The 27,632-nt window shown below is 52.3% G+C and overlaps 2 protein-coding genes across 15 annotated transcripts in view; one reads left to right on the plus strand and one right to left on the minus strand.

Annotated features, from left to right (window-relative positions):
• ATXN2 (ataxin 2) overlaps positions 1-16,687 on the plus strand; it is a 46,906-nt gene extending 30,219 nt beyond the window's left edge. For 3 of the 9 annotated variants that reach the window (XM_014518428.2, XM_006015177.3, XM_025198871.1), the window contains exons 18-24: positions 364-548; positions 1,268-1,400; positions 5,142-5,195; positions 11,117-11,262; positions 11,801-12,028; positions 15,070-15,238; positions 16,058-16,686. In XM_014518428.2, coding sequence (XP_014373914.2) covers positions 364-548; positions 1,268-1,400; positions 5,142-5,195; positions 11,117-11,262; positions 11,801-12,028; positions 15,070-15,238; positions 16,058-16,086 — 944 coding nt within the window. In that variant the 3' untranslated portion in view covers positions 16,087-16,686. Of the gene's footprint in view, positions 1-363; positions 549-1,267; positions 1,401-5,141; positions 5,196-11,116; positions 11,263-11,800; positions 12,029-15,069; positions 15,239-16,057 lie in introns of all 9 variants that reach the window. The other 6 variants (XM_025198866.1, XM_025198857.1, XM_014518422.2 and 3 more) reach the window with 6 other exon arrangements.
• A 2,589-nt stretch (positions 16,688-19,276) lies between these two features.
• The window catches only part of SH2B3 (SH2B adaptor protein 3), a 67,205-nt gene continuing 58,849 nt past the window's right edge, over positions 19,277-27,632 (minus strand). For all 6 annotated transcript variants that reach the window (XM_025198920.1, XM_014518436.2, XM_006015179.3 and 3 more), the window contains exons 4-8: positions 27,382-27,473; positions 26,274-26,368; positions 24,640-24,854; positions 23,926-24,088; positions 19,277-21,921 (exon numbers count right to left, since the gene is read on the minus strand). In XM_025198920.1, coding sequence (XP_025054705.1) covers positions 21,617-21,921; positions 23,926-24,088; positions 24,640-24,854; positions 26,274-26,368; positions 27,382-27,473 — 870 coding nt within the window. In that variant the 3' untranslated portion in view covers positions 19,277-21,616. The remainder of the gene's footprint in view (positions 21,922-23,925; positions 24,089-24,639; positions 24,855-26,273; positions 26,369-27,381; positions 27,474-27,632) is intronic.

Here is a 27,632-nt window from a genome sequence, read left to right on the forward strand (position 1 = left end):
CCAGCCTGTGCTGAGCTAGCTCTGGTACCTCTATGCTCTCCTACAGTTTAGATATACTCTTCTTCTTTTGCTAGCCCCCTTCCTCCTCCTCCTCCTAGCACTGAGTACCTCTTTAGCTCTGACTGTGATGAAGAGATTCCTTCTGTTGTCCCATCTTTCATGGCAGCATGTAAAAGATGTGAGCACCAAATCATTGCTGGAGCAGCCAACACCGCCTATGGGAAGGCAGTCACTCTGTTCTTGTTTAAACTCATATCTGTCACTTGCTTCTAAAATGCATGGTTAAAGCTGGTAGTGAGGGTATTCAAGTACATTGCTGTTCTAGATCCACACGTCTCACACGAGGTCTTCCTTGCTTTGTAGTACCAAATATGCCACAACAGCGGCAAGACCAGCATCATCAGAGCACCATGATGCATCCCGCATCAGCAGCCGGCCCTCCGATTGTTGCGACACCACCAGCTTATTCAACTCAGTATGTTGCCTATAGCCCCCAGCAGTTCCCTAATCAGCCTCTTGTGCAGCATGTGCCACACTACCAGTCTCAGGTAAGACACCTTTGTGTTGGTGTCGTGTCTTGGCGTGTTCTTGTTTGCAGCAGGTGAATTATCAAATGTCTGTGTTCATTCAAGTGGGGTTGGAGTGTTGTAATCATGATGGTCCAGTAAATAGGAGAAGCCAAGGGTGGTGGTTTGTTTTTTTTTTCAGTGATACCTAACTGTGAAAGTGCAGTGTTAATCCTAGAATTGTGAACTATACCTGTAGCAATTGTAAATGGTAAGGAGATTCTGGAGAAATACAGAATATTGGCTCTGTTCAAAGTCATTTGCAGACGTTAGTGTAAACTTTATCAGTAAATACCTATCTCAGATATAGAATACCTGTGTCACCATTAACTCTAAATATTTTTTTTAATGAATAAGTGGACTAGTGTTTTGATGGCTGCATATTTTTTCAGTCCCTGAACATAGCTTAATAGCTTTCTATTCACTGGGAAGATTCCTTCTGTGACTGCTTAACAGTACTCTGTTCCTTTTGTGGAAGTTACTGCTTGCATTACATTTGAAGGGGCAGTGTGGAAAACGGTGATTCAAGTGTGTGGCTTGTGGGGGGGAGTCATTTTTTAGTTAAAAGCAAAGTAAGCTACAAGTTTCCAAATTAGCATCAAGTGTCTCTAAAGATGTACTGCACTAGCTTGATGAAAGACTGCTTCATTTCTGCACAACAACAGTTTTTGACTTTCATTTTTCTCCTGTCTTTGGCACAGCATCCTCATGTCTATAGCCCTGTAATACAGGGCAATGCTAGAATGATGGCCCCGCCGACCCATGCACAGCCCGGTTTAGTATCTTCTTCAGCAACACAGTATGGTGCGCATGAGCAGACGCATGCTATGTATGGTAGGAAACGTTTTGTGTTACATGTAACTTTTTAAGTTGTTACATTGTGCAGGGATATATTTAATCTCAAACTTCAAATCTGGGTCTCGTGTTTAAGATTTTGTAAGTAGACCCAGCCTATGGGCCGTGAAAGTAACAAGCAACGCATCGCAAATTTGAGTCACCCGAAATAATAAAGTGAAAATAACCCCAGGGTGCTAATTTCAACAAGGGGCAGGTGACTGAGAGGAAACGTAGTTGCGAGAAGCTGCTACCGTAGTAGTCTCAACCTCATTAGATTTGAGGCACCCCTTGTAAAATGCCAACTTTTTGTTGTAAAATGCCAACTTTTTGTTTTCACCCATTTTAGACAACAGAAAAACAGTAGAGTAATTCTTGTTGCAAGCAACTCGGAGACCACAAGAGCTCAGCATGCTCTTGGCACTATGAATTCTTGTTTGAAATCCCTGGGTTTATCTTGTGAATCATGTTTGTGCACTAACAGTGCTGTCATTGTGTGGCACCCTGCATCACCCTTGAAAGGATCTCAAGGCACCCCGAGGTGCCATGGCATCCAAGTTGAGAATCACCATGCTAAGGGATAGCAGGTGAATGAAGTCTTTGGAAACTTCTTGATGCTCTACGCACGACGTACCCCGATTGATTTTTCTTGGGCTAATCGGGGCTGAAGTTCTGTGATGAGACCGTGACTGCAGTTCTGGAACTTGAGACTTCTATTTCTGATAACTGGGAAACCACTGCCTTAATAGTGATACTATTAACAGTGTAAAGACTGTCATCCAAGCGAAGTGTCATTTTATGTGTAGGCTAATGTTTCCGTGGTAAACGGAATATAAATATTTAAAATTCATGTTTTAAGTGTTTAGTCTCTGACTTCAGTGATGACCAGGACTCTCCAGAATGATCGGTTTGTCACCTTTTGCTTGCACCAACCTCACTGAAATCCTGGAAAAAAGAAACTCTAAAATACAATGCAGAGAGTCTCTCAAGCTTCATAAAAGTACAGGCAGTTGGTGCAAAGTTTTTCTTCAGAATAGGTTGTCACAGACTGGACCCTGAGGACACAGACCTATCGTCTTTTGGGGACTTAAAGATGGAGATGAATGTCAGACAAGGAAAATATCTGCATTGGGTGATGGAAGCGTGTTCTTGGCATCTTCAGGCATGTCCTTTATTGCCTACTTTAATGTGACTCCATTAAACTGCCTGTTTAGCCGGCTAGGTTTTCCATCAGTGGCTTAGTTTATGACTCTTAACGTAGTAGTTCAGATGCAGAGTATTCCCCATTCACATTTCAGCAAGTGTCTCGCATGCTAGCTTCTTGAAGACCTTGGAACTACCGTGCGTCTGGAAAGCAACACTTCAGCTTCCATGCATCAATAGCTGGCTGTTTGCGTGAGCAAATTGTAGCATTGGGTAAGCTGATGTACTGCTGCCGGGGTAAACTGCTATAGGGCACTTTGCTGGATACATTCATAATAGCTTAAACCAGACAACATGAGCTCTTAAGATGTCTGCAGTTTTGACTTGTACTGTAAGAGGATATCTGTAATAACGTTTTTGTAGGCGTGTATTACTTTCTTATAAATCTTAATTGTCCCCTCAACATCTGTATATTGGGTATGACAACACATCTTGGAAAGCACTTTTCAAATTGATGTTAATTTTTTTTTCAGAGCTGTTTGGTGAATCTAGAGTAACGACTTCCTTCTGCATGATTTTTGCCATGCACAGTTAGGAATAACAGCCACTACTTCTGTTTTCTAGAATAAAGTCACTCAAGCAAGTTCTCATTTACTTCTGCCTTTTTTTTTATTATTCCCTGATTTTTATTTTTCCCCTGCTGCTTTGGGGATGAAGTGCATTCGGGCTCCTCTGTCCATCAACCAAATGGATGATATTTTGGGATACCGTTTCATTGTTCTTTGAAGAACTGCTCCATTTGCTATCAGATTTGTTCTGTGTGCGTGCATGGGTGTTTGAGGAAGAAGTCTGCAAGCTGCACTGGGTAGTACTGCTTGCAAAGCATTTTGCTTTTCTAGCACTTCCTTAAAATGGGAAAGGTGCCCCAGCAAGAACCGAAACTCCACTTTTGTAACTTTGTTGCGTTACTCGCCTCAAAAAATAGTCACCTGCCACAGAAGAGAAATAAGCTTTTTCTGCCCATTTGATTATCTAGCCACTCTGCAAAAGGGTCCTTCATGCCAGAAGACACTGCATCTGAAATGCTTCTGATCGCTTATGCCTGGTAAATCTTTCTGACAGCAAAGAAAAGTGTTTGAAGCACTTGAAGACCACCCCCCGCCCCTTTGTTTCTGCTGTGTAGTTGAATGGGTTTGCCAGATACGTCCAGTACTAGGTAACTCCTGGGGATCTGGCTGGCTTCTTCCTCACTGCTCTTAGCTGTTGCACGCTTCTGTTGTTTCTTCAGCTCCTGGAACAGGAGCATCTTCAAGGGAAGCAAAGTAGCTGAACTTCATGGCCACTAAAACCCAGGAATTAGTGCTGCACTCAACTGCATGCTTGTGTCTCAGTAACGGCACTTTTAAGAGAAAATATTAAACCATCCGTCGATGCAACCAAATGGTAGAGCAGGAAACAATTGTAAAAAGCCTCCGATACCTGCCTGATTTGGGTGGTAAGTTTTCAGCCACTTAAATCACGTGATTTAAGTGCTTAATCCTGGAACAAAGCAGCAATATTTGGCCTTAACTGTCCAATAAAAACAACTTAATGCTGGATCATCCCTCCTTCCCTATTAAACCACCTGCTTGTCCCAAAGAACAGTTGGCACTTCTTGCCTTCCATAAACTATGGGCCATTTATCGCCATGTTATCCGCTGTGGCTCAGTGCACCTTTTTATCACTGATCAGTGAAGTTTACTGGACCAGTCACTGAAGGGGCAAACTGAATTTGTCTAGTTGCTGTCACCTGCAGAATGATATACACTGGGTCTGGTTTGCCAGGAGAACCCCTGACGATCTTAACCTGCGAGGGCAAATATATTCCTGTAACAATTAACTTTTCAGTAGTTTGACCATTTTTTAGTCAAATGACTCTGTTTTAGATAATTGCTGTCTGCTGTGTAAACTTCCTTGTGTGTTTTAAAGGCTTTGTATAAAACCAGTACTTGGTTTTACACAAGAGAAATCATTGATTCCTTTGCTTGTTCTTGGTCCTCCTTCTCTTCTGCACATGTTTTTATTGGTCTGGTGTTTTCTCTAACCGTATCTGGTTTTCTGTCTCAGCAGTAGAGTAAATTCTCATATCCCAACTAGTACAGTGGTGGGTATGTTATAACCGCCTGGTAACTCAGGGACTAAGAGCGAACTGATCACCTGACTTACGGCGCTGTTAAGAACACTAATAGTGCTGTTGAAAAAAGGGCCAATTTGTTTGCTTTATTATAACTGTTAACTCGATCACCGAAGTTTTTTAGTGAAATATCCTGGCCCCTTAACAGATGTACTCTTTATTTTATTTTTATTTGTATTAAATTGTAAATCAAGAGCAACTGGAGACCTTGGTGTTACCGTTCAGACAGAGGCCTTCCTGGGACTTACTTATATCAGTGTCACTACGTTAGAAATTTTGCTGGCAATCTCCAGCAGTACTAACTGAACAAATACATATATCTGCATGAACCTACAATCTGCACAAAATGAATGTTGACCTTTCCAGAAGATTGGAATCATGCACATGGCAAGAGGCTAATTTACCTTTCTATTTCCCAAATTCAGCATGTCCCAAAATACCATACAGCAAGGAGACAGGCCCTTCTTTCTACTTTGCCAGTGAGTTGGGTTTTTTGTACTAATTTTGATTGTACAGAAAAGCACTTTCTGAAGAATAGGTGTTAAAGGAACGAACATGGTAAAGGAGTAGCTCTTCCTTGCATCAAGCCAAAAGACAGGAAAATGCAGGAAAGCTGCTTTCTGTGAACCCAGGAAAGGAGCTGTTGAATGACTGACCTTACAGGCACCTAGAGCTAATGCGCAGTAGACTGAGCTGTCTGAGAAATGGATGCATTTAAATGCATTTGCGCTTGCCGAGTGAATGTCATGCTTTGTGCAACAATCGCTGCATCAACCAGTCTGCTGCATCTTGAAATGAAATGACCCCCAACCACCTCTTCTGTCCCAGCTGTCATCTGCAACCAAAATACCTGTGCTGCGCAGGGGTGACCAAACACTGAGCATCTCCAAGTTTACAACCTCTGCACACTTCTCCTTTTCCTCTGCCCCTTCCCAAAGATGGGATTTTTGGGTGTCTCTGGGTTAATCGGGAAGGGAATGCTAGTACTTTACCAAGAACAAAATGCTGAGGTCTGAACTGTGAGCCCTATGGGAGGACCAGGTCCTGCACTCCAGTGGTAGTTGCAGGAGATGGCTCCATGCTCAGCACCATGTTCTTTGCTGGTGCCTGGGGGTGGGTTCCTCCCTGTCAAGTAAGCACTGCCGGATGCGTTACCTGGCCTTGCAGTCCTTGTCCAGCGCCAGTACACCAAGTGGCGAGCTGGTCTCTGCAGCCTCTTTCCTAGCATATCTTAGATGGCCCAAGTCTAGTGTATCTGTATGCATTGAACAAGAGCGGTGAGTAGTCTTTGTGAACTGTTAGCAGGCCTCGGTCACCCCTAACTGCAAAAGCAGAACGGTGGAGGAGGGAAGATCTGGCATAGGCCAGGTGAAACAAATGGACAAGGGAAATACTGAGGATTTGATTCTTTTGCTGGTGGCCCCTGTGTTTGGGATTGGGAGCGTGGATCCCAGTGAGCATTCCAAAATGAAGTATGTTACTCTTAATATGCAAACCAGCAAGCAAGCTTTTCCTTTAGTGAGGACAGCGGTTCCAGCAGCTATCCGCAGCTGGGCTGGGCTGGGCTGGGCTGAGGCACGGTCATCCTGCTGCATCCAGCCCTGCCCACTGGATAGCTCTGCTGGGAAGGGTGGGACTTCACTCCTGGGTCTCCCCAACCTGCTCCTGTACTGCAGCAAGCTAGTAAATGTTTCCATCTGCCTGTGTTCGTAGCAGCCATCTGCTGTTGTGCACCCACGTGTCTGTAGGTCAGCTCATTCAAGAGGATATAAGAACACGTAACTCCTGGTCCTGAACACGTGCTGGTTTTGAAAGGATGGTAACCTGGTTTTTGTCTGGCACGCGGGACATGCGGCGTGCGGAGTGACTCTTGTCAGCTGCCAGGCTGCATACCAGACACTGGCTCGGATTCCCTGGAGGGGGGGTTTCATTGTGTTCATGTGTCTTGGTTTGGTGCATTGAAATCCTTTTACCATGTTCATTCCTTTAGTAGGTATTTTTTTTAAATGACTGCACTGTACATGTGTAAAATGACTTTGTATGTGTTTATACGATGAAAGAGACATTGTTATTTCTTTGCTTCCTACCATTCAAACTGAGGTCTTTTAAATGCAGTTATCCTCACCATCTTACTGGGTCTGGCAGTAGCCTTCAAGCCAATTCCCTGGTCGGTATCTGGAATAGTAGGGTCCAGCTGCCAGTGCCTTCACCACTGGCAGCTACCCCTAAATCCCCTGTCAGCCCTGACCTTTCTGCGGGGGCCCCGCCCTGCGGGCTCTTCCCCCCCTGCCCCCTACCACTAAATCCCTTGTCAGCCCTGACCTTTCTGCAAGAGAAATGGGAGCTTCTGTGGTGAAGAGGTTGACTTCAGCCTGGGGCCAGTTCTCTGCGTGGTCTCTGCTGCTCTCATTTTTTCATGTGGGCTGTATCTGTGGCCTTACGCTGTCTGTCTTTTTCCCCTTTTTGTCTGTGGTGTCACCCATGTTGACTCTAGTGTGTGTTTTCTGGCTTGATTTTAGTTGGGGTTGAATTCAGCAATTAAAAAACCCTTCTGGTGTTTTGCCCGATCTAATGCTGAACTGCTTATTTTACCTGGCTTTCACTATCGAAATGGCAGCCACATTGGGAATCTGGCTTGATTAGAAGATGCTGTAGGTGTGAAGCAAATCGCCTAGTGCGTGTTGCTAGGAAATGAGAGGTCATGACTTAGGGGCGAGAGAGCATTTCTGCTGAAGGTGAGATGATCTGATTGCTCAGACTGAGGTGGCATGGCTAAATCATTAAGTAGAGCTTTCTCTGCACTTTACCCCATATCGGGGAATGGGCATTCAAAACAACGGTATTGGCTTAAGAAGGAACACTTCACCGTGTGTCAGGGTGATGCGCTGCATCAGTTCGCGATGTCTGCTGTATCCTAGAGCAGGTGAGAACTAAACCCTGGTAATTCTGGCAGCTATTTCATTCAAAGGTAAAGTGCCCCACAGCGTGGCTCCCACTTACTACAGAATTGAATGCATGTGCTGAACAGTTGTAATGCATCTGATGATTCATGTTCACAAGCAGCAGTCCCCCCACCCCTTTTAATTTGGCAGAATTGTTTCATCTCTCTGTACCCTTTGACAATAAACTGTGGAAAACCACAGTCCTGCTTATGGGTCAAGGAAAGTGTAATATGACTTCTGCTGGCTTGTTAGTTATACTTCCTTTCTGTGGTGATAGAGATGACTAAAAAAATATACATAGGGTAACTCTCTTTTGATGAACAAACCCTTTTTTTACTCAGCTGTCATAGTAAAGGCAGTTTGATTTGTTTCTAGAATGGTAAATTTTTCATGACTGTTTTGCAAAACTTAAACTTCAAGTTCTTGATACTTCCGTGTATAGTAATCAAGTGCCACCATCATTTAAATCTCCCTAGAACTTAATTGATGCTGAAGAAACTTACTTTATATGGAGATCAGTGAGAGCACATGCACAGAGTTTTCTCCCACACTTGATAATAAAAGGGAAGGAAAAGCCTTTACAAAATGAAATGCTGTCTCAACCTGTTTATGGGATGATTAGCATAAGGAATCAATAGCTCTGGAAAAACAGATTCTTTAGAAATAAATTTAAAAAACCTTTCTCGAGTGACCTGATTTGAAGTCTGCACCATGGCTGTATGAAAGGTGCCCACCACTTCCAATTTAATTGACTCTGATTCTCTTGAGGCTTAACTGGATTCCATACAAAGGTTTTACTCAAGTAAGAAAGCTTCAGGAAGACTAAAGAGGAATTATTCTTCAGTTTTACCATTAAAACAAAACTTGCTGCAGCATCTGACATAGAAGTTATACCTAAAAAACCTGAAGCTGACTGAAGTAGGTTATGAAGACAAATGCCCTGCAGAGATGGAAATCTGAGATTTCAAACGGCAATGAATCCCAGGTCTTCAAACCAAAAATCTGCTGACAAGCAGCATTCTCTCCCCAGCTGTGGGATATGCTGCTGGACGCCAGTGACTTGCTTTTGTTCCTGTGCACTTAGATCGCTCATGAGGACTAGACAGACGTGCGCTGGTGACTTGCCTGCCCGATCCATTCTTTGAAGCTTGTGTGCTTGAGAGATTTGTGATCGTCTCTTATTCCTCTATAGCTTGAGGAATGACCTCTCCCGAGTGAAGGCTGGCTGGATGTGGGAAACTTGGAGTATCTTACAGCTTGAACTCCTGCTTCGGTATCCCTTCCTGGGTGGAACCGAGCTTCCTCGGCAGGGAGGCAGGATCGCTTTGTGGTTAAGACTGGAAGGGCTGGATGCAGTTCCTAGTGCTGCGTAACCTTCGGAAAAGAACTGAATCCCTCTGCCTCCGTTCCCCATCGTTAACACGGAGACGCTTCCCACCTGCCTTGGACTAGTCATAGGAATATATCCGCGCGGAGCCAGTCCAATAGAGTAAGAGTTCCCTGAAGAGAGGAAACGTAGAAACGGAAACGAGCTGGTTTTGAATTGGAATGTGTAAAACGCCCTGTTCAGCCGATCTTGCAGGAAGTGAGAAATATGTCACTGCTTTAGGCATCTGGTGCCGCTGCCGATGAAACCCTAGTAGCAACATGAAAAAACCAAAGCAATGATTTAAATTTGAGCATCAAAACCGTTTATCAAGGCAAGATCCCGGGTCTCGTTTGTCAGCACAGGAACACGGACAGTTTCGGGCAAATTTTGCAGCTCAAAAAACTGAACTCCCAGCTGAGAGTGCCTGTGGGACATCTGTTTCAGTGCCGTAACGAGGCAGGCTCAAAATAATGCCTTCATCCTGCAGATCAAAAGCCTCGCGATGTCGTCTCCAGAGCTCATCCACATTGCAGAATCGGACCTTGGTGGATGCCACTGTTGTACTGTTGGCCTGAAGCAGGAGGTCGGAGAAGGCTTGCCGAAGTATTATTTTAGAAGGGTTGAATGTGCTGTAAGACCTCCTGGATGGCTGTTGCAGGAGAAGCAGCCCTCTGGTAGCGGAGCAGCGTTGAAATGATTGATTGAACAGGAGGCAGTGGAGAAGTAATGGCAAACTGGCCTGGGAAGTGTTAGGCAAGTGAGTGACTGGGACATGTCTGGGGTACACAGCAGAGCAATACGATGGCTACTCCCCGTCCAGGCAGGGGTGTCCTTTTATTGGAGGCATTTACATTTTTTGTCTCCTTTAACCCCCTTCTCAGGACAGTCGGATTAGAGCCCTCTGTTTCCATGTGCGTGTTACTGAAGGATTGTACAGGGCCCCTGCACTCGGTGACGTGAGCATGGCTGGGGGCAAGAGTTGGGTTCAGGACCTAGGGATAGTTGGATTCAGTGCCGGTGGAGCACTGCCTTCCGCATGCTGTCGCAGGGTTGGAAGGAGTTAATGCCCAGTGTGAGTATGTAGTGACTGCACGGCATCTGGGAGCTGTGCCTGGTTTGGTGGCTTGTGTTCTCAACTTGTACAGGATCAAAAAACTGCAAGTGTTAGGCAGCATCTCTGTTCCTCATGGACTGGCACAGTTGGTTAAATTTTCCCTCAATGGTGCGGTGAAGTTTGTTTTTGGAGCCGCTCGCTGTGGCTTCAACCTCAGAGCAAAAGGCCAACAGAGTTGTCCATTTTGTAGCAAAATGTGGCCAGACCTTTCACTGGGGACCTTCTGAATACATTGGTTTTATTGTTGGGGGATACCCCGTAGCTTGCACAGCTGAAGCTGATACATGATGCTTGGTTTGGGCATTTAAGTTGTTTTCCGCTGGGGGTCAGTTTTCTGTTGAACACCAAAAGGCTTGCAGACTGGGAACACAAAGGCATGAGAGGAAGAGGGGACTTTTATTCTTCACACACAAGATACCAGCTATAACTAAAATTGGCTTTTATGCATATACCATTGGTCCCTTTTAACTTGCATTCACGTGCATGGTATGTGTCGGTGTACATGTAAAATGCATGCACTGACTGAACTGTGAGATCTCCAGAAAAGTAGCATGGTGAGGTTAGCTAGATATAAGGCCAAAGACTTTGTGGATGGTGGAAATTAGCATATTTAAAGAAGGAAAAAAAAAAAGTAAATTCTGATGCAGCTAATTCCAAATTGTTGTTTGGATTGGTCCACGTGACTAAAAGCAAAGATAAAATACTGCTCTTGTGACGGTGTCCAGTACCTGTTACATCGTCAAGCTGAATTATTAATTATGGTTATTTATAGGCTTTCCTGCCAAACTGGGCAAACTTCACAAAAGCTAGTGTAAATTTGTAGAGCTAAGGTAAGGTGTTTAGGTAATACCTGTTCAGGAAAAAAGGACTAATTTCTAGTAGCAGTAGCAAGCAGTCGTATCCTCCAGTGGAGGCGGCTGTGTGATAATGGGAATTTGAAGTCCTGGGTCTCACTAACTTCCTCTTCCATTCTAGTTTCCACTGGCTCCCTTGCTCAGCAATATGCCCATCCCAATGCTACGCTGCATCCGCATCCTTCTCACCCGCAGCCATCTGCCACGCCAACAGGCCAGCAGCAAAGCCAACATGCCGGAAGCCACCCTGCTCCCAGCCCAGTGCAGGTATCCATGCGTGGGGGGCACTGCATCACCTGCTTCTTTGGCATCTTTGTTCAGAGGGAGAATCTATGCTGAGGAGCATCAGTTCAGGGGGCAAATGTAACCTCCCTAGAGACTGTATTCAGATGCCTGTCGAGGAACTGGGGGGTGCTGGGGATTTGGTGGTCTTGGTCTTGTGCTGTCCTGTGAGCCTGAGATCCATCCCATCACTATAGGATGAGGGTGAGGAGGAGGAAAGGTAGTGGCTTACCTGGCTGTGGGGAAATAGGTTGGTTCTGCAGGCACCTTGCCGTGGTCCCTTCCCTGCAGCCTGGCTTGTGAAGGTGCACAAAGGAAGCATTGTGCCATGGCTGAGCTCGTCTCTCGCAAGCGGGTGCAGACGCACAGCAGGTGCCCGGACGTGCATTCTGGGAGCATCAATTTTGAGCAACGTGTCCTGGCTTCCCTGTGAATGCGTGCGTGGGGCTGTTCCCTGGGTGCTAGCGTGGATGCACACAAGCTAGCTCTAATCTCTCCTCCTCCCGCGACATTGTCTTTGCAGCACCATCAGCACCAGGCCGCGCAGGCCCTCCACCTGGCCAACCCGCAGCAGCAGTCGGCCATTTACCACGCGGGGCTCGCCCCGACCCCGCCTGCTATGACGCCAGGCTCCAACACACAGTCTCCGCAGAACAGCTTTCCTACAGCACAACAGACCGTCTTCACCATCCATCCTTCCCATGTTCAGCCTGCCTATACCAATCCGCCACACATGGCCCACGTACCCCAGGTAAACCCACTTTGAAGCCTTCCAGAAACATTGTGTTGCCTGTTTCATGTGGGTAACTTGGTTGGGGGAGTGGACCCTTCTAGCAGCACTTCCCCCAGCATTGGCTAGTAGCTGTGTTGCTTAGGTCTCTATTTGCCTAATGCTGTTCGAGAAATCTGGAAGCTCCATTAGATGCCCCAGAACATGGTAACCCCCCATGTTTCCTAGCCGGCTCCTGTGGGGCTCCACTCCAGTGCTTGTCGAAACCCATTGCGAACACAAGGCTTAACCCTTTTAAGCCCAGCCAACAGGGAAATGCTTGTGACAGCTTTGGGAAGCCCTGGGAGGGTAAGGACCTTGTGAAAGGGCTGGCAGTGAGGTCACTGGTCAGCCTTGGGGTGAGGGCAACCAAGATTCAGGTTAGACAAAGGCAAGGAAGAATTGTAACTGCACGGGTGGGGTTGCAGACAGGGTGCAGGGAGGGAGACCTGCCTGGGCGTCCAGGCCTACCCAGTGAGTATTTGCTTGGCTGGCAGCTAGGGATGATGGCGCAAAGCCTGTTTGGATGCTGCCTTCAGCCCTTGGCTCCCACCTTGGAGTCCAGCGACCTGAGTAGAGGACAAGCTTATGCGGAGCACACAGATTAGAAGACAGTTGTGTGCTTTCTTGCCTAGGGGGAAGACTCCTCCTTAGCAGCAGGAGGACAGCAAACAGCTCAAGCTATGTGACCTCGTGTGACTGGTAGTCCTTGGTCGTGAATCTTGCTAAGCTCTCTGCTCTGTCCCCTGGACAGCTGGTTCCACAGGCCAGCCAGGAGCTAGGCCTAATGCCTCCTTGCAAAGGCTAGGTGTTAGTACTGTCACTGGGTTTATTGTTGCCTTACCCTTGGGTTCAGAGGAGGAAATCCCAGCTGGCTTGTGCCTGGCGGCTCTGCGCTGGGATCTTGCTGCTGCCGCTGGAGCACCTGGATGCTACCAGAAATGGGATGTTGGGCTCAGTGGGCTGTCAATCTGTCCTGGCTCGGGTAGTCCTGGGGACTGGGGCTTTCTGGCTCCGCGCGGTCCCTTGAAAGTCCTGCCTGCTGCCCCTCTGAAATGCTTGGAGTGCCGAGCCTCCAGGCTGGCTGCTCTGTGGAGGCAGTCTCCTCACGTGTACTGCAGGGGCAGGGGGGGCAGATGGTGCCGTCATGCAACCACCAGTTCATACTGGTGTTTCAGGGCACCACCCTCCACTGGGAGTACTGGTCTGTGATCCCTCCCGGAGCCCAGGACATAGTGATGAACAGGAGAATTGGGTGCCAGTGGTACTGCAAAAGCATTTGACTGCTGTGAAGTCTCCAGTACCTCTGGGGAGCTGAGACCAGGTTTCTCTGCCTCTGGGCTAGGCTTGCGGAGCCTTGGCCTGTTGGCTTGACGGGCACGGCCATCTCGCACAGTAATCCGCCGAACTGGGCACTGCTCTGCGAGTCCCTAGTGACCCGGTCCCCTGGGGTTGTGGTTGTGGGGCAATGCTGGTTCAGCATGTGAGGGATTGGGGTTCAGCCCCATGACAGCAGAGGGGCTCGTGGTGCTGAGTGCTGTTGTGCTGCTCTCTGCACCAAGGAGATTCCCAGCAGGCTGGCCTCGGGAGATTCATGCCCACGTCGTGTGCAGTGGGCAGCGCTCTGAAGGTCTCTTGTGGAGCTCAGCATGTCACGTGAGCCAGCACTGAGAACGGGCCCAGGTGTTGGGTTCTGTAAAGCACTGAGACAGTGGCACAGGCAGCCTGAGCTGCTGCATGTGTCGCTGCCACAGGGACAGTAACCACCACCCGGCTGGGGTAGAAAGGCCACTGCAGGCATGACAGATGTTAGAAAAGGCTGGGAAGACATGGCTGATGGGCAGAAAAGGGGGCCCTAGGCAGTGTGGAGCCTTCTGGGGCTGCTGGAAGGCATGTCCCATCTTGAGGAAGGGCGTCAGTAAGGCAGTAAAATGAGCGCCGAAGGGGACTCTGCTTCTGCACTCGGATGTTTAATGACTCCGAGGGGCCTCCGCTGCCTGCTCCTGTCTGCACTAGTGTTCAGACCCTGGGACTATCTGCCCGCAGCAGCGGGGCTTTTCTCTCTAACGAAATGTGCTAAAAGGACCACATCTGACTTCTGCAAACCATCTGCAGCCAAACACCCTGCTGGCTTGGGGCGCTGCTTAGCTTGAGGACTTCCAAGACCTCGCTGAGATAGCGAGGACCTTGCAACTGCAAAGTGTTGGTCTTTCCTGTGGCTGCCTCCTGTCCGTGAAGTGCCATGAAGGAGCTGAGGGAGATGCATGCTTGCTTGTTTGTCACAGGGTGATCTGCTGCGACAAGCTGCATCTCCGTTTCCATTTGAGATGTGGCCGGGGCATATGAGAACCTGAATGTGTTGAGCTGCACTAAAGATATATCCAAGGTGACAGAATAGCAGAATAAAGGGGTGGAATGAGTACCCGCCTGGCTGAGAACAAGGCCATTGGGCTTTGGAAAGAGCGGGTATCGAGTAGGCAGCCAAGAAGAGGCATTGGGGGAGTCTAGGATGTGAGCAACCAAGTTAGTGTAGTTGCAAAGTCTCTGTTTCTCTCAGGAGAAGTTCGCAATCTTTGCCTTTGCTTTGTGGCTTTCCTTGCAGTACCTCCTGTGCCATGTGGAGGGCCAGTCAGTTGGTCTTTCTGCCCAGTGCCAGTTCATCCTTTGCGTAGGAAAGGAGTCCCAGGTGCTTTTCAGCATTAGTAATGACACGCGAGGGGTCTTCTGCTGTCCCCAATCCCCCCACCCTCACACTGGTGGTCTCTCCTGTGCTCTTAGTCAGTAACGGGACTCTTGCCCCAGTTGCCGGTAGTGAGAAGAGATGTTCGTAGCAGGGCAGAGAGCAAGGATTTGAGGCCCTCCCCCAGGCAGCAGGCTCAGCCCCCATTGCACGCACTGGCCAACCTAGCACAAGCGGAGCAAATCTCCGGACTTCCTGAGACGGCCGGAAGAGTCTTTGATAGCCCCGTGGCCAGGAGTGTTGCCTCCTTGTGACCATTATACTAAAGAGCTCTTTGTTTCAGGCTCATGTACAGTCAGGAATGCTTCCTTCTCACCCAACTGCCCATGCTCCAATGATGCTAATGACGACACAGCCACCTGGTGGTCCCCAAGCCGCCATCGCTCAAAGTGCACTACAGCCCATTCCAGTCTCGACAACAACACATTTCCCCTATATGACGCACCCTTCAGGTGAGGAGTGTGTGCCTGGGAGACCTGCACTGTAACTGAGCCAGGTCAAACTAGTGAGGAGAGCAGTGTGAGCCAGGTGTGGGGAGAAAGAGAGAAAACAAAAAATCCTCAAGATGTCCTTTTTTTACCGAGGCAAACTGCTAGAGGCAGACGGCTGTTCTGCCCTTAGCATTTGTATCTTGGCAGTGCAGGTGTGAGCGTGGTACGTGTGCAAGACTTAGCTAACGTAGCCGAGGCTGAAGTACAGGGACTGATGGCTGTGGAGTTTGGGACTGCACCTTCTTGCCCTTGCCTTGGGGGATGCGCTGCCGCGTGGCCTCTGGTTGAATGGTCTGGGTCCTAAAACGCCAAGCAGTGACGGGTCTTGAGGGCAGCTGCAGGAATAGCGCTCGAGAGGCGCGAGCATTGCAGACTTCCAACGGCTGAAGGCAAGTGGCCGCTGGAAGTGTGCTCCTTATTCCGAGAGCGCTATTTTGCAGTGCCGTTGCTTGAGGAAAAGTAGGTGCTCCTTGTTTTTTGGTTATTTTTTATTACTCTCTTCATGTGTAAATCTTGCCTGATCTTCTTAAATGCTTTGTTCCCCTTCAGAGCAGCTTGTGATCTTGTGCAGTGAACAAACACCTCATTTTGTGTGTTGGGGGATGAGTGGGGAGAGCAAATTGTGGCTTCCAGGGGATTAGGTAGAGCAATCAGCCAAAGGACATCTTAACGCAGGTTTTTGCAAGGCTTGAGCGGAGTAGTGACCCTGTGCCCAGGAGACTAGCAGACAGTTGCATGGCTTTGCCAATTTGCTACTGACTTGTGCACTTTCTTTTGCAGTACAAGCCCACCACCAACAACAGTTGTAAGGCTGATCTGGAGTAACTGAAAGGCTGGATACCTTTTGTAGGCCAAAACCCTCCTTCTACTGCTTCTGCCAACTGGAAGCACAGAAAAACTAGAATTTCATTTATTTTGTTTAAAAAAAAAAAAAAAAAATTGATTTCTTGTAACATTCAGTAGGAATGCTAACAGTTCATCTTGCAGTGGGAGAGATGTGGACTGAGTAGAGGCATGTAGGAACTTGTGGGCTATTCCATAATTCCATGCACTGTATCAGAGTCCTGCAAGTGCCCCAGCTCTGCTTGCTGAAAACTGGAAGTTATTTATTTTTTAACGACCCTTCAAAGTTCTGAACTCATCAGCTAGCAAAGGAAGTAACAAGAGTGATTCTTGCTGCTATTATCACTAAAAATCAAGACTCGGAGATCCCTTTTACTTCTAACTAAACTTGAAACCGTTCAGTAAAAAAATTCTAATCATCAAACTGATGGATTATTATTTATAAATCACGTTTGATGAGGTGATCACTATCTCAAGACAGTGATGTAACTTTTAAGTTAAAAAAAAAAAAGACAAACCTTTGTAGATAATATAAAATAAAAACTTTAAAAAAAAATTAAAAAATAAAAAAAGTTTTAAAAACTGACCAACATGGCAAGCGTGTTCTCTTGAGGTATGTACGGCATCCTCCGTCTCCCGAGCGTTCGTCCCGTTCCCCGCCGGGTAAACTTGCTTTGGCTGTACAAAAATGAGCAGCATTTGACACCCCCGTGACGCGAGGTTTGGTGCAAGTGTGGTGTTCAGGGTATGCGTTTCAAGCTACTTGTCTGAACTGTAAGCGCATTCCAAGTATGATATTTGATCTCAACTGTTGTAGCCTTCCCGTCAAATGATACGACTCCCTCTGTGAGAAGCAGACCTAGCTGTTTCTGTAGGGCTCTAGAGATGACGTGAAGGCCAGTGGTGTTGGTATCGGTCGCTGTTGGTGGAAGCTACTTGCCAGACTGAGTAAAAGCTCCGGCATGAGGGACTGGGAGAACTGTTGCGCTTGACTTCCTTGCATTAACCCGTAGCAGTTTGCACTGACTGCGAAATACGCTGCGGTCTCTGCTGCTGTTCCTTGTTGAGCATGCTTTAAAATCTGCTGCCTAGAAGATGAGGATGGATTGGAAGAGGAAATGGGAGTCTCCTGCGCTCCAGCTGCATTGCCCCTGGCTGCACTGAAAAGGTGAGTGAAATACTAATCTGTCCGTGGAACGCGGCTGGCACAGAAGTGTAGGGCTTGGAGAGGAAAGCAGGCTAGCTTTGGTCTCTCAAGTCCGCTGTCTTGAGCGACCACAGTGCAAGGCTGATGTCACTTAGAGAAGCGGTTCTGGTTAGCAGCAGGGGGCACAGTATCATTAAAAATACAGAGGGTGCTTTGATCCACCCCAGTGAGTGAAACGCCTTGTGCCTGTGCTCCTTGAAGAGCAGGGGCCTGAGCAGATCGGCACGTTCAGGCAGGTTTGTTAAACCTTTGCTTCACTTGGAGAGCTATTCCATTTCTAACAGTTTGGGTGGGGGGCAGGGCTCTTCTAACAGCTGTTAATCCAATCGCTGGAAACACAAGAGCTGCTTCTGGAGAAGATCGGGTTAGAAGTAGGAATGTGAAGGGACGAGAGTGAAAAATTCTAAAAAGTTTAAGAGCAGGATTTTTTACATAGCAAAATGTGCATTATTCAAGAATAAGTTACTTGTACAGTACATACAGAAACAATATATAGAAAATCTGCTATACAAGAATAATTTTCTGTGTTGGTGAAAAGAAGAACTCTAAACAAATGCACCTCATTCCAACAGAACCCTTATTGGCCTTGATTTGCAGGTGGGTTACAAAGGCAGTGTGTAGACTGCACAATCGCCTCGTATACTTGTGGACTTTGGCTGCCTAAGCTTGTTGTATCATTACAGGGCATCTTAAGTTTGAAATCTAGAATACTGTATTAAAACCTGTCAGTCAAGATTGCAGCCTTGCATGCGTGTTAAAGTACAAATGTCGGGTGTAAAACTACAAGTGTTCTTGTTGCAAGGAACAGAAGAAAGATTATTACCTGAATACTTTGCTGAGGGAGCAGAGCTTTGAAACAAGTAAGTATCCTGCCACCTGGCTGCCTTTTAATTCTCTGGGGTTGGGTTGGCTTTGCTTCCCCTGAACCTGGACCCTTTCCTGGGAGCCATGCTGCAGAAGAGAGCCCTGAAGCAGAAGCATCTGTGGGGTGGGTAACCTGCTCTTAAATGCTGGCCCCATTCTACCAGGATGGGGGGAATTAAAGGGCTAGACCAGGATGGGTCCGCACGCACGCACGCGCGCGCGCGCGACATCATCCGCAGAGCCTGCCTGCTGTGAGGATGTGCGGGAGCTGCTGGAGAGCCAGTCTGCAAAGAGCAAGTCCTGTCCTGAGAATAAGGGGAGTTGACTTCAGTGAAGGCCTTATCGGACTCGGGCACAGGCCTGTATTCTGGCCATGTGCTGGCTGTTTCACAGGGTACTGGCTGAAATAGGCTCCTGTTTGTGGCAGTACAGCTAGATCCTCAAGGCACTAAGCACGGTCTTCACTGAGAGATGCATGCAACTAACTCGTAACCAGCTGGGGTGAAAGCAGGCCTTCTGCTAGCCCCATGCTGGTGCCTCCTGAGAGAGAAGGGCTTGGATGCGTCTCCTTCACGGCTCCATCTGCATTCACCCACAGCTGTTCCCAGGCAGCGTTGTGCTTTGGAGCCCCGGTTGGACTTAATGCTGGAAGCACCTTCCCCGGAGCCCAAAACTGCTCTCGGTTCTCGCTCAACTTCAGCCAAGCCAGGTGTCCATCCAGCCCTGTGCAACAGCGTTTACCTGGCTGTGGTCATCCGGGGGGCCAACATCACTGACTGGTGGCTAAGGGGAGGCCTGCCCGAGTTGCAAGGCTGTGAATGCATGAGGCAACCGTCCTGGATGCTTCAAAACCGGGACAAGCCCTTGCCCTGCACAGAATCACTTGTGTGCTTTATAGTGGAAAATGTTCATATTTAAGTGTCTCAAGGTGAACCACGGCTTATGTCCATCAAGATCTTTGTCCTCTCAAACACTTCTCTAAAGCCAGGAGCCCTCCCTCCTGAATGACCACGAAGCCAATAACTTTCCTCCCAAAAGTCACCAGTCACCAGCATTTCAATGGCTATAAGTTTTTATCCCTGATTTTTTTTTTTTTTTTTTTAATTTATGATCACGCTCTCTGGCTGACAGATGAATTCCTGAAGTGGACTCTGCACCTTGGCAGGTGGGCGAGGGGTGCTCACTGCACCAACAGCTTCACTTGCTGGGCCGCCAGGCTTCGTTTGGTCTCCAGGCTGGATGCTTCGGGCTTGAACCTCTTCAGATGCCATGCTGAGCAAGCGAGGGCAGTGGTGGTGGGGAGCATCTGGCAGCGGAAGGTGGGTGGAGTTCCTGTGTGCATGGCCTTCAAACACTGCAGGGATTTTCCAGGTTGACAGCATCCCTTTGAACTCTTACTCCCTTTCCGTTGGGGTCAAGCTAGTCCCTTTGCCATGGCCTGTTCGGGGCAGCTTGCCCCTGGTAAAGCAAACAAAGCTTTAATGCTCGACTTGGAAAGAGCCTGGGCGTGTCGGGTTTTGCTCCGCTGCAAGGACTCGATTCCAGCCGTGTGGACGGGCTGGATTTTCTGAAGTACCGAGGTGTAACCTCAGCCCAGGAATCGCTGCCAACTTCCGATGTAGTGAAATGCTCCTGAAGGCTCGCACGCTCTCCCGAACTGCTCCTTGGTGTGAATGTGGTCTGGAGCATGATGTGAAGGACAGGGTGCACTTCGGCCTGGCTGGGGAAACGGAGAACTGGTCCCTGTGATGCTGACTTGGGTTTGCTGCAGCTCTGCAGGCTCCTGTCAGGGCTGTCCTATCACTGGGCAGCAGCTCCCTGCATCCACTGCCCGTCCTTCCTGGCACTTGGGGGGCATTGAGTGGGGCAAGCAAATGCCTTTTGTTTTGCTTGAACAAAACCAGCACAGTGGAGAGAAGCTTGGAGGTTTGCAGTAGTGGCTTCAGGCTCCTGCTATATCTGCTTTCCCGGGGTGGGCTTTGCCTGGCAATCAATCCTAAACTGTTGCAGAGATGGTGGAAAATCACTGATCTAAATGGGCCTGCTCTTAGCACCCTGATTGGCACCGTTTTGGCGTGGGGGCTGTGCGTTTAGCGCGAGCGCACCACCTAGAAACCACTAACCGGAGCACTGTGTAGCTGTGCGCCAGCTCTCCTCCGCTCTTGCTCCCGGTTCACATTTCAAGTCAGCTAATTTCTACTGCTCCTTTTCCATGAGACCTGCTGTCACGCCGCCTCGCAGCGGGAGGCGTTGGCCTGACCGTGAACGGGAACAGGTTGGCTGTGCTTGTTGCAGAGCCTTCCAGCCTTGTGGGAGTGGCGATTTTTATTGCTTATAAACCTTAAGCAAGTACATGTAGCTGTGCCTCCATCCAGTGTCCAAAGCAGTATAAAGGCAAACGGGTGGGTACAATCACAGGTGTCTGACTAAGTGTAGAAATGCCAAACCCTAATCTTAGTCCAAGTAAGGCACAAAAATGTGAGCTTCTGTTAGCGCTCGGTAGTGCAAGATCTACAGGCGGGGACGAGTGGTGGCATCCGTCTGGGAGAAACCAGTAACGGAGCACCGTCTGCAGAGCTGGAAAGGCCTCAGGCGGCTGTTCAAGCAGGCTAAGCTGGGGAGCAAGCGAGCAGGGCGGCCAGCAAATCTGTGCTTTAAGAAACAGCTTGAGGTAAAACGTCTGGAAAATCTACTTGACTAGCTTTGTGCTTAAATTGCTCCCGGTCTTGGAGTGGAGCTTGACTACGAAGAGATGTCAGTCTCCATGCTCCACCCATCAGTTACATTATTTTTCTAGGAACAATAGGGGGAAGTTAGTGTTCACCTTTTTCATTAATGAATGGCTGGAACGATTTCTTCTGCCACAGTTGTAGCAGCGAGCGACTGCAGCTACTCGTTTGTTAATGTGTTAACAAGCTGTCAGCCCGTTTTCTCCACCTCCAGAACTGCAGAGCAAACCCTTTGCTAATGGGGTCTGTGCCTGGCCCAGGAGGAGAGAGGGAACCGGGTGATGTTATGCAACTGCAGCACATGCCTTGAGCAGCAGGAAGTGCCTCTGCCCTGCCTCTGCCTGGCCCAAATCAGCAATTTGTCTAAGCACTTTCAACCCTGTGGGTGTAACTCGGGCTTTCCTGAACTTGGCCACGTCAAAACTGGCCAGGAGACTGCAAGTGACTGAAATACTCGGTACTGATAACGGATCGGGGCCGTGAGCCTCGCGCTGCAGTGTCTGTAAACAGTAAGGAGGGAGAGCTGGTCTAAACAGGGCCCTTGAACAGGCCTAAGCCCAGTCCCTCTCCTTGCAACCATCCTGAACCAGAAGGAAAAGAACACCAGTTCTTCGCTCTCCTGTACAATTCCCCAAACATTTTGGCACAAGGTTTCAAATACTTTCTTTTGCAAAACGCCTCCGCCCGGCCACCCCCTCAGAGCGGCGTGTACTGGTTGTCGATGGCTCGCGTGTGCCCCCGGCCTGGGGAGTCCAGCTCGTAGTCAGAGGTCCGGGGCAGGCCGACGGGCACGGGGGCTGCCTCGCTGAGGCGCAGGCTCTGCGCCAGCTCTTCTGGAGGGGGCACCAGGTGGAAGATCTGCTCGGGCTGAGAGCTGGGGTGGAGGTGGTCGGTCACGTGCAGCCGCGGGCAGCTGGAGGAGCTGATGTGAGGCAGGCTGAGGTCGGTGCTCCAGCTGGGGATGGAGAAGGGGAGCAGGATGGTGCTGGCAGAGGCTGGGGCTGTGGAGGAAGCCAAGCTGGTGAAATGGCAGGTAGGGACCCTCGTGCCCTCCTGGAGCAGGTTCACCCTGCCAGGAGCAGCAGCTGCCAGCATCCTGCCTGCTTCTCCACTGCACTTTTTCCCCTGCTGGCTTTTATTTGGTGGGCAGGGGGCAGCCTGTCAGGCACAGGGCAGCAAGCCGTTCTCCCCAGCAGCTGCCTGCAGGAGCCAGCTACTTCTTGGCCCCTTCTGCGGCTGCTTCCCCAAGTGCAACGCAGGGGAGCCGAGCTGTAGGCTCCGGTTCGCTGGCTGGCTGGGGGTGCCCCCTACCAAGGCTTTTTCAGGCCGTGCAGCACTGAGTGGGAACATGCTGTTCTCAGTGAGCACCGGATGGGAACCGGGCACACGGCCCCTGCGGACCGCAGCAGGGGCAACTTCTCCTTTTCAGAGAGGAAGCCCGAGGCCCGAGAGTCGCCTGCTCCAGCTCTGGGTAGGCACTTCCTGTTGTGGCCCATAGGCCTGGGGCAAGTGCACCTGCCCCTGCACCTGCCTGTACCCAAAACTCCCCTGCCCCTTCCCAGAGCAGGCTGTGCAGGCAGGGCCCAGTCTGGTGGGTCCTAAAGCTACAGAGGAGGAGGTACGAGGCACTCCCCTCCACCCTATGCCAGGAGGGAGGGAGAGCACACACCTTCTACACCATCTCTCTGGCCTCCTTCCTGCCTTGCGCCCGCAGGGTCGCCGGGCTCAGCTCTGCCATCGGAGCTGCTGCAGGACGGCTTGTACGGTCCCTGAGACCCTGTACCTGAGCCCAGTCCTACTGAACCACTGCAGAGGCAGCACGGCCGGTTCTTGGGGCTTGCAACCCGGGTGGAAACAAAGGCAAGAGCCAGTTGCATGAGATGAGGGCTGGACTTGGAGATCTTGGGCTCTAGCCCCACTTGAGCTGCTGGGCAGGGATGCTCTGGCCTGTCACCTCTGTTCCCCAGAGCGGGGCACCCGTCTACCTGTGCCCTCCCGCATCCCTCCACCCTGCAGCAGTAAGTCTGCAGCCTCCCACCGTGCGCCAGCCTCCCTGTAACGCAGCCACCCAGGGCCGTGGGCTGGCCTGGAGCATAGGCCCAGGCCATTGGAGGTGCTGCACGGTGGCTTTCCACCTGGAAACACAGCCTGGATGGCAAAACTGTTTCCAAGCCTCCCCCATCCTTGGCAGGTGCGCGCGTGCGATTTGGAGAGGAACAGGACAATGCTGAGCTTGGGGCTTTTTTGTTCCAAGCCCCCCCTGCAGGCAGCAATCAGCAGGGGGAGAGGAGACTGCTGGGAGCAGATGGTCCCGTGGCCACAGGAAGCAGGGCTCAGAGCAGCCCGGTTTAGGGCTCATGTTATGGGTTTCCAGCCTCCACCTCCCCACAGCCGGGACCAGAGCCGCTGGGTGCGGAGGGGAGCGGGCCCTCTGCCTCCCCGATGGCGCTCTAACTGGGTCAGCTGCATGGCTCGTGAGTCACGGCTAGTGCTGGGAAGTTGCACGCCAGGCCCTCCCTAGGGCCTGGGCCCATCCTCAGTCGGGGAGCACCACTGCTGTCGGAGCAGCTGCCCCGCGGCTGGGGCCGTAGGTCAGTACTGCAGTTCCCCAGGCCTGGCCTTGGGGACACCAGTGCAAGGCTGAGGCCCGGTGGCCGGGGGACCCTGAGAGTTTGTCATTCTCTTCCTCACGAGTCTCTTGCAGCCGGGAGTGGCACTGCCTTCCTGCAGAGCTCCACGCTGGAGGCCACGGAGGGAGCTGCCTTCGCCCTGCTCCGACTTACGGCAGCAAAGGCCTGGAGGCAGGGGCTGGCCCTCCCCGCACTCCCATGCCTTTGCTGGCTGCTGGCCTTGGCCCTGCTGGCTCTCGGCAGCCGCACTGACACAACGCTACGCTACGGCGCAAGGCCTGCCGATGCCTTTGAGGGCAATTCCTGCCTGCTGCTCAGCGCCTGCCCCATGGGAACATCCCCCGGTCCCGGCCGCAGTCCCCAGGCCCCCTGTACCTTGGGAGAAAGGGACGTAGCTGGAGAGCTTGACGTTGCAGGCAGCGCCGGACTCCAGGGGGATGGGATAGCGCTGGAAGTGGGCAAGCATGTCCCCGATGGAGGTGAAGTGGAGGTGCTGCACGCGGCACTGTCCTCGCTCAGTCAATGAGAGGCGCAGGTGCTGTCAGGGGAGGGAGGGCACCGTTAGCGTCTCGCTTGGAGCTGGCGGGGCAATGGGCCCTGCCCTGATGGGAAAGCCCTGCCTGGGCCCCTGCAGCGCTGAGGGGCTTTGTGCTAGCCCCTAGGGACCCCGTGTAATCAGAACAGGGCTGCCTCCATCCCCAAGGGCTGCTCTGTATATCACAGCCTCAGCCCCATTTCGGAGCCCTCCGGGGCAGTCCCTGCAGTGGCCGTGACCCGGGGAGGCCCAGCAGGTGCCTGGCTCTGCTTCCTTGGGCGCTGGAAGCAGCAGAGGCACCGCCGGAGCCCACCAGCCGGCTCCCCATGTGGAAACGGGGGCCGTGGGGTAAAAAAATCCCCTTTCTGCTAGGGCACGAGGCAAGGGGGCACGTGTGCTCCCTGCCGCAGGGTGCCCGAGGGGGAACGGACCCAGCCGGCGGTCCGAGCTGCACCTGAGGCCAGCTGGGCCATGCTTTGCTCCTCTCGTCCAGCTCGGGGAGCAAGCTCAGGCCAAAGAGGGGACCCCCACATGCCCCTGGGCCCAGACTGTACCTTCGCTCTTCCCTGAAAGTTGAAGGTGAGGACGTATTCCCCCCTGCGGGTTTCGCTCTGTCGAACGAGGAAAACCCCGTGGCCTTCCGGCCCCTGCAGCTGAACGAGGTGGGCAGCCTTGACGCGAGAGATGGGCCCGTGGAACCAGGGGTAGGACGACAGGAAATGGTCGGTTTTCTGGCAGGGCGGCTCGGGGGGCGCACAGGGCACGGCCCCTGGAGGGAGGAGAGAGGGAGACGTGTCAGGACCCGTGGGGCTGTGGGGAGGGGGGGGAAACGTGTGTGCGAGCTCTGTAGCAGCCACGAAGGACGATGAGGCCGCTTCTCCGCCATCCCCGGCTCCTCAGCTGCCGCGCGGCACGTCTGCGGGAAGGGGAGCCGGCCATGAGCGGCGCGCACCAGACTCTTCCCCACGCCTCGCGTGCGTGGCTTTGCTGAGCCCGGCCACGCTCTTTAACCCAGTCACCAGCCACTTCTGCTTTGGAGCCGTGTGCTGCGGGGCCCGGGCGCTGCGTGAGACTGAAACCAAGCGCAAAGGCTATCAGTAACAGCCTGGTTTCCTGGCGACGCAACCTGAGGCCAGGTCAGCCCAGTTCCTCTTTACAGGAAAGGGCAGGCCGGGGACTGATTTCTTGGCAACAGAAAGCAAGAGGCAACCTGGAGCCTTCCCCCGATGCAGCCCTGCCCAGGTTCCTGGAGGCCAGCCTTGATAGCGATAGCGTGTGATGGCAGGACCAGCGCCCTCATGGTGCCTGGCCCCAGGGCTTCCCGCTGGGCGTCAGCACAAGCTCCCTGCAGGTACCCGTCCTTCGGTCGCTCAGCACAGCCTCCACCCTGTTGCAGCTCTGCCTGGGTGACGTCTGCCCTGATGGTCTAGTGCACGTGGGGCCTGCCCTGTGCTGCCCGGTGCTCCCCAGCATCTGCAGGCCACTGCCCCGTGTGCACCCGGCCTGGCCCTCACCGCGCACGCTCTGCTCCCCACCCGGGCGCTCTCACCAGCATGCCATTTGCACGCTTGCTTTGCTGTCCGGACGCTAGCTTTGGAGGCTGCCCGGCCCTGGACCCGCGTGCTGGGCAACCTTGCCCTACCTATTGCAAGCCTGTTGCCCCTTCCGGGCCCGGGCCCCCATCTGCTGTCCCTACAAGCACCTCGGAGCAGGGCCCGTCTCTTGTGAGTGGTCTGCACCGCCCCTGCCACGAGGGAGCCGTGGCTTTGTCTCCTCCTGTTATCACCCCCTGCACCCGCAACACCGGACGGAGCCCAGCCTTAGAGAGAGGGCACTTCTCAAGGAGGCCAGGAGACGAGTGCAGTGCAGGCCCCCTCGCGCCCAGCGTGGGTAGGCTGGTGGCTGGGCCTTGCAGCCTGTCTGGGGAGAGGCCACAGAGCCACGTCTGCCCTTTGGCACGGCCGGCCTGTTCCCCAGCTCCATCACCCTTGGGCTTGGGGCTCCTATGAGGAGCGCGCCCTCCCCTGGCTGCCAGGCCGGTGAGACTGGCCCCCCGCAAAGTGCTCCCTCAGAGCGAGCAGGCGCGGGGAAAACGGAGCACAGCGCGATCTCCTGCCTCATCCTCAAGGCCGTCCCTCCCTTCCTCCTCTGGGCCGAGCAGAGCCGTGGTGCCGCGCGGGGCGCTCACCTTGGTTAAGGGAGTCGGTGCTGCTGGTCGCGGGGCTGGACGCCAGGGCATCGGGGTGCTGGCCCGGGAGCGGCTCTACATCAGCTGCGTCTGACCTACGGGGAGGAATCGGGGAGCGCCGTCACTGCTGCGCCCGCGCAGAGCCGGCTGCAACATGGCAGGGGCAAGCACCCTCCATGCCCAGGGGCAACACCGAGGGAAGGGGGACGTGCTGGGGTTGCCGGAGCTGGTGAGGAGGAGGAACACCAGGAGCCTCCATGGGCATCCCGGTTCCCCATCAATCCCAGCTCTTCGGGCACAGGGCTCCGGGACCCAGCCAGGGACACCCTCTGGATCCAGGCTGCTGGGCCAGGGGCCTTCCAGCCTCAACCCTGCCCTGCAAGAGGCCACAAGCCCGGCTGGACGCCCCGTCTGTGAGCTTACGGCCACGGCCGTGCAGGCCAGGGAGGGGCTCGGGGCAGGCAACCCTGTCCTGTGCCAAGTGGGGGAAGTGGGGGAACATCTGCACAGCCCCAAGCCGAGCTGCGTTAGCCTCTCAGGAGCCCTGGACAGAAGCAGCTCCGAATTCATGGAAGTGGGGGAGCCCGGTCGGGGCAGCGGGAGCAGAGGGAATCACACTGGGGCCTGGGGAGGACATGCTGCTGGGGATTTCGATTGCAGGAAAAGCTGGCGATAGCTGAAGCCTGCGGGCCGGCTGGGCCTGCCTGTGCTCCCTCCCCGGGGCCTGGTCCGTGGCCCCACTCGAGCGGGCTGGATGCCTCCTTCCCCGTTCTCCGGAGGGTAGCGACAGCCTGGCCCCTGGCTTCCCTGCTTGTGGGAACAGGGCCAGGCTGCCTCCGTGCTGGGAAACGGGGGGTGTCTGCCCCAAGCAACCGGTGGGGACGTGGAGGCCTGGGAACCAAGAGCTGGCGCCCCGAAGCCCTCGTGCCGTGGCCTGGGCACGCCCACAGCTCTTCCCGGGCACGTGCTGTGCTGCAGAGGGGTGGCCTGCCACGGGCACTGGGCCAAGGCTGGGATCACGGCCACGGTGGGTGCGTGGTTAGCGGCGAGCGGACTTTGCCGACGCGGGGGCCAGGCCGCGGCTGGCGCAGCCCCGGCTCCTCCTTACCCTCGGCTCAGGCAGTCTTTGATTTCTGCTGTCCAGGAAACCAGCTGCTGCTCGTCGCCGGCCTCAAAGATCACGTCCGTGGCATTGCTCACCTGGGCAGGGGAGAAGGGGAGAGGTTGACGGCCACCACGGCAGCCGCCCTGCCCAGCCCGCGCCGCCAGGGCCCGCTGCGGAGGAGGGGGTTTCCGTGGAGCTTCTGAGAACCGGCCGCAGTCTCGCTTCCCTCTGCGCCTCTCCCCGGCCCCAGGGAG

Source organism: Alligator sinensis, unplaced genomic scaffold (assembly GCF_000455745.1).
Source record: "Alligator sinensis unplaced genomic scaffold, ASM45574v1 scaffold628_2, whole genome shotgun sequence".
NCBI lineage: Eukaryota > Metazoa > Chordata > Crocodylia > Alligatoridae > Alligator > Alligator sinensis.